This window comes from Mastomys coucha, unplaced genomic scaffold (genome assembly GCF_008632895.1).
Source record: "Mastomys coucha isolate ucsf_1 unplaced genomic scaffold, UCSF_Mcou_1 pScaffold12, whole genome shotgun sequence".
NCBI lineage: Eukaryota > Metazoa > Chordata > Mammalia > Rodentia > Muridae > Mastomys > Mastomys coucha.
In genome coordinates this window covers 56,868,761-56,878,834 of record NW_022196894.1, presented here as the reverse complement: position 1 = coordinate 56,878,834, position 10,074 = coordinate 56,868,761, and the positions used below count along the sequence as shown (strand labels likewise).

Sequence of the window (10,074 nt, the reverse complement as noted above, 5' to 3'; positions counted from 1 at the left end):
CCCCTACACTGGGGCACAGAACCTTCACAGGGCCAAGGACCTCTCCTCCTATTGATGATTGAATTTGCAATCCTCTACTATACACATGCTGCCTAAACAATCAGACCCCTCCATGTGCAGTCTTTGGTTGGTGGTTGAGACCCTGGGAGCTCTGAGGGTACTAGTTAGTTCATATTGTTGTTAGTCCTAAGGGGCTGCAAACCCCTCAGCTCCATTGGTCCTGAGAAAGATTTTAAATTGGAGATCCCCATTGGGTCCCTCCCCTGGGGGTTCAGAGAATCCCACAGAAGACAGAGTGGAAGAATTCTGGGAGGTAGAGGGAATGGAGGACACCAGAAGAATTCTGCCCACTGAATATATGAAGCAGGGCACATATGGGCTCTCAGAGACTGAATCAGCAAGTGTGGGGTCTGCATGAGTCTGCACCAGGTCCTCTAGATATATGTTGTGGCTATTTGCTTGGTGTATTTGTAAGACTTCTAACAGTAGAGTGGGTATGTCTGACTCTTTTGCCTGAACTTGGGACTCTTTTCTTCCTATTAGGTTGCCTTGTCCAGCTTCAGTGAGCCTTGCCTTATTGTATTTTGTTTTGTCATGCTTGGTTTTCTTGTGGAGGCCTGCTCTTTTTCTGATGGGAGGTGGAAGAGGGATGGATCTGGGGAAGAGAGGAGGTTGAGGAAAGCTAGGAGAAGGGAGGGGAAACTGAGGAAAGCTAGGGGAAGGGAGGGGAAACTGTGGTCAGGATGTATGGTAGGAGAGAAGAGTCTATTTTAAATAAAATAGAAAAAAAAATTCTAACTTTTATGTTAATAAAACATGGAGAAATCCAAGATAAGTCTGACTAAAACACACACACACAAAATGCTATTAAAAGAAAACTTCTAATAATCGAATTAAAAGATTAAATGTCTCGTTCTTGGTGCCCATATTTTTTTAATCAATTGGCATCCATTATCTTTTTAAATAGTGAAACTATACATTTTAATTACAACAGAAACCATAAAGCTAAGTTCATGTAATACTCTTTCATAGGTTTCCTCAAGAAGTGTTTAAAAACCTGCACATTTCTATATTTAGGTGGTTTACAAGCTGGCTGGCTTTTAAAAAATATCTTCCAAAGCAGCTTGTGTTCTGAAATCCCCGGTTTTATCCAGGCTTATCCCTCGGAGAACACTCATGCAGTCTGTTCGGGATTGTGATCAGTAAATGAAGTGAAAATCAAAATGAGGTAACTAGTCTATGCTCTTTGTTTCATATATATTTTCCAGATAACTATGCTTTCATTTTCCTTGAAATAAGAACCTACCCAGAAATCTTGTCTCTCCCTCAGAGCAATGAAGCTAACGGGAACAGTTCTGTTTCACAAATGGCAGATGTGATGAGAAGCATGCTGTCTTACATCCTTGCAGCTCATTCTGAATGGTCTGACAATTCCCTGGTGCAGTAAACGGATTTGATTTCTAAGTGGTAGACATTTATTACCAGAAGATATACTGCCTGTGTTCCTAGATATTAGCAAAAGTTACGTTTGATTGGCCAATAGTTGTGCGTTAATGGTCCTCAAGAGAATGTGGAGAATATGTGGAGTGTGATAGAGGCCCATTCTCCTAGCCTAGATTGCCAAGTGTATCCAGTGACGCCTCTGATTTAAAATGGTGAAATGAATATGCTCAGGGGAAGCATTAGGCATTGTGAATGCTGTAATTCAAGGTAAGTGAAAAACAGCCATCTCCAGGGAGCCAGAGGACTGGACGTTGGGAACAGTGCTGGCATTTCTGTTTCTAAATTATTTTCAATTTAACAAATTCACACGTAGAAGTTGTTAAAAATCATAAATATAATCCAACTATAACTATACTAATAGCTATAGACCTTCAACCATCTAGGGCATCAATCTATACTAGATTTTCAGAATATAACCTTACAAAATATTCTTAGTAAATCAAGTTTAACAGTCATTAAATACACAATTAAAATTTAAATTGTAGTCCTTTTACAGTTAAATGGGAAAGGTTTAAGATAATTATTAGCTCACTTTTGGACTGCATCCTAAAAAAATACAATCTCTGAGAATTTTTGAAAGTATATGTGTCTCAAAATTAGTATGCATATCATAAAAGCCATAATATAGAAAGAATTATCTTTTTAGTTTTTTGTACTTAGGAGGGAGAGAGTTTTCTAGAAATCTATGCAGCTCATAAGAGGCAAAATCAGTATTCCTGTCAGTCATGCAGAGGCTATTTGTTTCTTTAACTGGATTTGAATAATTCCAATCATTTTGTTTGTATGGTAAAATAAAAGGCAGCACATTGAACTGCTTACATTATTTAATATATCCTTTTAATTCATTTTTAGCAATCAAAATATAGAAGATGGCATTTTCTGACTTCCTGCCAAAGGATTTGTTCTAAATTGCACCTTTTAAATAAAATATCCCACACTGAATCATGTACACTGCCAATCTGAAAAATGAATGCACAACAGAGGGTTTTCTACTGAACAACATTTATGTAATGCCCACTTGACCTGATTTGCTTCTTGCAATGAAAATTGCTCTGAGATACATACTTTGCATTGAGTTTATTTACTTGGTGTGATGTCCAAAGACTCCTCAGTTGTTTATATGGTGAGAATTTCCGGTCCCTTGGATGTTCTTTTTCCTCCTTTGACATTTCCCTTTCAGTACAGTGTACATAACTACATTACCATGACCACTAAATTGGTTGTTCAACTAGTTTTCCATTCTCTCCTTTTACTACATAGCAGTTATTAGAGTACGTGATACATGTAGGCAGCCGATGACCATCATGAAGAAAGGTTACACAAACACTGTGGTGGTTTGAGTGCGAGTGTCACCCATAGGCTCATGTATTTAAACATTTGGTGCCAAGTTGGTGGCACTGCTGAGGGAAATTTAGGAAGTGTGGAATTCTTGCCACCATGCCTGCTGCTTACTGTCAAGATTCTTTGCCATCTCAGGCAATTATCCCTCTGGAACTGTGGGACCAAATAACTCTTTCTTCTAAAAGTTGCTTTGGCCATTGTTTTATTTCACAGTTATAGAGAAGTAATGAATACAAACATAAATGATGCTTTGAAACCTATACTTCATCTATAAAATCCTGAATACTGTTATGGATGACAGGAGGTGAATTTAACGAATAAAGACCGAGTGAAGTTTAATTTTTTTCCATTTTGGGCTCCATAAAATATGAAATTTAATATATAGGAAATGTGACTGGAAATAGAAGAAGGGGCTGTTCACAGGACTCTCCATTGTGTGTGGATGGGACCACTTCAATATGGAAGCTCTCCCTTAGGACAATGTTATTTGTCATTTGGCAGACACTAAGAAATCAGTTATTCTTGAATAACTTCCATAGTTCAGCTTTATTCCCTAGTTTAAAAAGATCATTTTTACAAAAGTGTGTCAAGATGAAATAGTTACAAAATATTTATTCCTGATGGAAAAATTTCCCTTATAATATACATGCCTGCTATGCTTATTTATAAAGCCAAATTTTCCCAAGACTCTGAACATTGCAATAAATGTTAATCAGTCATCTTTTACATCTTGAGGCCAAGGTACATGGCTGGCTTTATCCCAGTTTAACTGTCCAAGTTATATCCAGGAGGTAAATAACACCATCTGACTCCAATGGAAGTTTATATAAAACATTCCTCTTCAGGCTGGGGATGGTAAAATACTTATCTAGCACATGCAACATCCTGAGTACTGCAAAGAAAGGAAAACATCAGCAAACAAAAAAGTCCTCTTCACACGTAAATACCCCAGTAAAACAAATTAAATATTATATAAACGATGGGGAAGACAATTCTAGAGTAGGTATCAATGACATGGTTGTTTTCCAGGATGATTCTACCAACGTTTCCTCCCAGGGATTTTCTTTTTATTTGAGATGAATCTGCACAGGGGCTTCCTGTGAACTTTGTTCTCATGGAGTCCTCTTCTGAGTGTAGAAAGAGGGAAGTCTGGTCCACATCAGTCTCACTGTCATGGTAGCAACCATCGAAGGCCATGGCTTGAACTGCATCAATATTGTACATTCCAGATATCTGTCAAAAAGACTTTTCTTTAGTAAGGCACAAATGCAATTTTATAAATAGGAACTATAGAAAAATGTTAGTCAGAAATTAAACAGTTTCCATCAATGTTCAACTTGTCTTGCTTGTTATAAAGAATTCTAGTTTTGCTTCTGGCATCTGACTTAAAAATCATTTTAATAATAAGCAGCAATCCCAGCACTTGGGAGGCAGAGGCAGGCAGATTTCTGAGTTCGAGGCCAGCCTGGTCTACAGAGTGAGTTCCAGGATAGCCAGGGCTACACAGAGAAACACTGTCTCAAAATAATAATAATAATAATAATAATAATAATAATAAGCAACAAACATTGTCTTACAGAACCTGATTTACAAGGTGGTTTATATTTAATTCTATGAGTTATTTAGGCATCATACAATTAAATGCTATACTAATATAATATCAATAATTTCTGATCTAGTCTTGAACTGATAAACAGTTGTCCCAGATTCTTGAACTCCTCTTTGTTCTGAGTAACAGGAACAGTCTGCCATGGCCTTAGGAGTCCTGAGTGAGTACGAATTATCAGATCAACTTAGGCTTCTTGGATTTATTTTCCAACTCATTTTTTTTCTGTGTAGAGAGAACATAATAATGCACAGACCTATGTCTTTTGTTTTAGTTTCTGGTCTCAAACCAGAGTGAAAGTCACTTTCTACTTACACTTGAGTTGGGGAAGAGTTATTGTAAGGGTTTTATTTGTTTTTTAAAGCAAAACTAAACTGTTTTTTTACCAACAAACAATTAACCTCCAAAAGAAGGAGAAAAAGGAGGAGGAGGAGGAGGAGGAGGAGAGAAGGAAGAGGAGGAGGAGAGAAGGAGAAGGAGGAGGAGGAGGTGAAGGAGGAGGAGAGAAGAAGGAGGAAGAGAGGAGGAGGAGGAGAGAAGGAGAAGGAGGAGGAGGTGAAGGAGGAGGAGAAGAGAAGGAGGAGGAGGAGAAGGAGGAGGAGAGAAAGAGGAGGAGGAGGAGGAGGAGGAGAGAGAGGAGGAGGAAGAGGAGGAAGAGGAAGAGGAGGAGGAAGAGAAGGAGAAGGAGAAGGAGAAGGAGAAGGAGAAGAAGAAGAAGAAGAAGAAGAAGAAGAAGAAGAAGAAGAAGAAGAAGAAGAAGAAGAAGAAGAAGATGAAGAAGAAGAAGAGGAAGATGAAGAAGAGGAAGAAGAGGAAGAAGAGGAAGAAGAGGAAGAAGAGGAAGAAGAGGAAGAGGAAGGAAGCATTTTTAATGATGCTTACAAAGCCAGATTAACTACAAAGAAACTGGCTTATTTTTCTGAAGAAGTATATTATTAGTGATTTTTGTAGCAACTGTGCCTGATTGAATCTGTACTGATTTTTTCTCTTGAGTTTTACATTGGGAGACAGTGGCTCTCACTAGCAACAAGTAATGTCTAGAAGGCAGCTATTAGTAATTGCTTTTGGAGAAAATAAAATCCTTCTCGATCAATATGGAAGTTGAAAAATGAACAAAAATGGAGAGACTTTTCTAGATAAAATTATTCAGAATTTAAATTGGAAGCTGCAGAGTAAAATCGATTCAAAATGCCTATTTTGTTATAGCAATTTAAAACTATATTATTTTACTGAATCAAGAAGACATGGCAACTATTCTGTGCAGTCAGTTAATGAATCAGTGGGGACTCACACTTTTGAATTATATCACCCTTCTATGTTTTGTAGAATAGGAAAATTCTGTAATAAGTTGAATATATACAAAATAAATATGCAAGAACTTAAGGCTGATTAGCCTCAGATAGCCAATAATATTTAACCACAAATTCAAGTATTTAAAAGCTACAGTATCATCAGTGGGTTCTATCCTACCCAGAATACTATTGGGTCATCTCACCTTCTGGGTACTTTTTATCTGAATATATGCTATCAGCATGCTTAAGAAGACTAATCTTTACAGAACAGGAGCATAATTTTCTCTCTCCATATTGATAATCTAGTTACCCCTGTCATTGATCAAAGCTCATAAACCACAGTTTGTCAAAAGCTACTGTTTTTACAGGTTTGTAACTGATGGAAACAGATTTAGAAATAGTCTTATTTTTGTCTCCAGAGCCCAGGTAAGCTCTCAATTAAGCCATCTCTTATCTAGAAACAGAGCTAACTGTTATAGACTGGGTTCTGGAATCTGGAATTAGGGAAAACCTCCTATTTCCTTTCTGGGCTTAATTCAAGACTAAGGAGAGTTTTAAAAAATTATTATTTGTGGTGTTTCTGGCCTTAGTGGCTGGCTAAGATGTGTATGTGTGTGACGATAGTGGGGTTGATGTTGGTACAGTGGGGTTGTTGGTGGTGGTAGATGTGGTCATGATGGTAGAGAACTTTAAAACAAAGCTAGTAAGAAGAGATAAAGGCACATCATCTTCCGTAAGGGAACACTCCATGAACAGAATATTGGAATTCTAAATGATGCACATGAAGCACAGATGCATCAAATTGCTTAAAGTGCTACTAGTTGTTATAAAGCCTCAGATTAATCCTAGCATCATAAAAGTGGGAAATTTCCATATATAACTATCACCAATAGATAGACCACTAAGATATGACAAAACCCAAAATAGAAAACTACAGAGAAACATTATAGTGAGAAGAAACAGTAAATCAAATATACCTAGAAAATATCTACCACATTCTACCGAAACACTAAGAAACATACATTATTTTTGTAGCCTATGAAACTTTCTTCAAAATAGACCACATATGAAATCATAAAGCTAGTGTGCTAGGATTCTCCAGAAAAATAGAATTTATAGCATGATTTTATCTATCTATCTATCTATCTATCTATCTATCTATCTATCTATCTGTCTATCTATCATCTATCTATCTATCTATCATCAGCATCTATATGCTATCAGCATGCTTATATATACATATATATATATGTATTCACACATTTATAAATTCCCTTCACATATATGTGTATACATATACACACGTATATATGAAGGGAATTTATAAGAATGGCTATGATCCAGCTAATCCAACAATGCTGTCTACCCACAGAAGGTTCAAGAAACCAGTAGTTGTTCAGCCCATGAGGCTGGATGTCTGAGCTGGTCCTCAGTATACATCAGAATCTCACAGAAGTAGGCTCTAATGCCAGTGAACAAATGAACTTGCTAATGAGTGTGAGAGCCAACAAAGGTTTCCTTCTTTCATGTGTCTTTTATATAGACTGCTGCCAGAATGTGTGGCCTAGCTTAAAGGTACATCTTCCCACCTCAAAAGATCTGGATTAAAAGTGGGCCTTACCACTACGACGTATTTAATCAAGAAAAAAAAAAATCCCTCACAGCTGTACCCAGATGCTTGGGTTTTAGTTAATTCCAGACGTAGTCAAATTGACAACCAAAAATAGCTACCACAGCAAATCTCAAATATATAAAAAATTTGAAAAATCCTGCATTCTAGCTTATCACAAGGGAACAAAGTTAAATATCAACATCAAAATAAAATACAGAAGGCACATAAACTCAGAGAAATTATACAACACACTATTTATAAATGAGTCACTAAAGAAACTGATAAGGAACATTTAAAAAATTCTAGAGTCAAATGAAAATGACTACAACATATCCAAATCTATAGGCTACAATGAAGGCAGTCCTGAGTAACATTTATCCCTAAGTGCTGGCATAAATAAGTAGGATTTAAAAGAACTAACTTAATGATGCACCTCCCCGCCTCCTCAAGTCAGGGTTTCTCTGTGTAGCCCTGGCTGTCCTGGAACTCACTCTGTAGACCAGGCTGGCCTGGAACTCAGAAATCTGCCTGCCTCTGCCTCCCAAGTGCTGGGATTAAAGGCGTGCACCACCACTGCCCAGCGTTAATGATAAACCTTAAAGCCTTAAATTCAAGAAAAAAAAATAAAGTCAAGAAACAGTAGGTAGATAGTAAAAACTAACAACAAGGCAGAATTAAATAAAATATACTAATAGAAGGAATCAATGAAATAAAGAACTGATATTCTGAAAAGATAAACAAGATTTTCAAACTCTTTGCCAAATTAAACAAAAGAAGGAGAGAAGGCACAGATGAATATAACTAAAGATGAAAGGAAGGCATCAAAGGACAAAATTAAGAAAATCATAGAGACACATTAAATATTCCACTAAAACAACAAGATCTAGAAGAAAGGAATTGAAGATGACATTAGAAGATGGACAAGATGCCCCATGCTCATAAGATATGGATATTACTTATAATAATGGGCTCTAGCTAAAGGCAATCTACAGATTCAGTGCAATGTTAATGTCTTAGTTAGGGTTTTATTGCTATGAAGAGACACTATGACCATAGCAACTCTTATAAAGGAAAACATTTAACTGGGTCTGGCTTACAGTTTCATATATTTAGTTTGTCATCCTCATAGTGGGAGACATGAAGATAGCAGGCAGACATGAATCTCGAGAAGGTGCTACAAGTTCTTCATCTTGATCCATAGGCAGCAGAAGGGGGCTGTGTACCACACTGGGCATGGCTTGAGCACAGGAGACCTCAGAGCTCACCCCCACAGTGGCACACTTCCTCCAACAAGGTCATACCTATTTCAACAAGGCCACACTTCGTAATAATGCCAAAAAATTCAAATGCATAATGCTATGGGAGCTATTCCTATTCAAACAACCACAATCAAATTAAGTTTCAGGGTCATTTCTCATAGATATAGAAAAAAAAACCTTAATATTTATATAAAAGCACAAAAGATCAAACAGCCAAAACAATCCTAAGCAAAATGACTATTATAGGAGGAAATACCATATTTGATTTCAAGTTATACTATAGAGGCATAGTAATAAAAATACCATGCTAGTGGAACCAAAGACGACTCATAGGTGAGTGGAATATAATAGAGGACCCAAATATAATGCCTCAACCACAGCTGCCTGGCCTTTGACAAAGTTATCAAAAATATACACCAGAGAAAAGCATTTTTAGGAAACAGTACTGGGAAACCTGGGTACCAACATGTAGAAGAATGAAACTAGATCTGTATCTCCTCCCCTACACAAAACAACTCCAAATGGATCAAGGACCTAAAATAAGGACTGATCTTCTGAGGCTGCTTAAGGAAAACAATAGGGAGTACATTTGAACGTAAAGTCACAGGTTTTGGATTTCTAGAGAGCACTCTGGTGTTGCAGGAAGTGATGCAATAGCCTACAAGGAGGATCTCATGAAACCTCAGTCTTCTTTACAGCAAAGGAAACTGTCGATGGAGTAAAGAGGAAGCCCACAAAAAAGAAGACAGTCTTTGCTATCTAGACATCTAACAGAGGGTTTGTTCTAGAATGTACAAAGAAATTAAAACAAAGCAAAACCCTAAGAAAACAGGGTTTTAGTTAGGGTTTCATGGCTATGACGAGACATCATGGCAAAGGCAGTTAAGGAATCAGGACAATATTTAATTGGGGCTGGCTTACAGTTTCAGAGATTTAGTTCTTTATCATCATGATGGGAAGCATGACAGTGTGCAGGCAGATATGGTGACGGAGAAGGAGCTGAGAATTCTGTATCTTGGTTCGTACACAGTAGAAGGAGACTGTCCAGCAGGCAGCCAGGAAGACACTAGAATTCTACAGTGGGCAGTGCTTAAGCCTAGGAGACCTCAAAGTCTCCCCTGATAGTGCCACACCTACTCCAACAAGGCCACCATCTTCTAGTAATGCCATTACTTGAGGGTCAAGCATTCAAACACATTAGTCTATGGGGGGGAGGCAAACCTATTCAAACCACAACAAATTAATTAATTTAAACCCTAATTAATCAAATAATTTAATTAAAAGGGCTATATCAGTAAAGAGAGTTCTCAAAAGAAGAAATATAAATGTCAAGGAGTCACTTCAGAAAGTGTCCAGCATCCTTTTTTTTTTATTAGATATTTTCATTTTTTATAAGTAAATTTCTCCTTTCCCAGTTTCCCCTCCAAAAAACAAAGAAACAAACAAAAACAACAAAAACAA

General features: G+C 37.2%; 1 protein-coding gene across 1 annotated transcript in view; it reads right to left on the bottom strand.

Annotated features, from left to right (window-relative positions):
• Positions 1-3,489: 3,489 nt before the first annotated feature.
• Positions 3,490-10,074, bottom strand: part of Gabrr3 (gamma-aminobutyric acid type A receptor rho3 subunit) — a 55,379-nt gene continuing 48,794 nt past the window's right edge. The window contains exon 9 of the mRNA XM_031364733.1: positions 3,490-4,077. Coding sequence (XP_031220593.1) covers positions 3,778-4,077 — 300 coding nt within the window. The 3' untranslated portion in view covers positions 3,490-3,777. The remainder of the gene's footprint in view (positions 4,078-10,074) is intronic.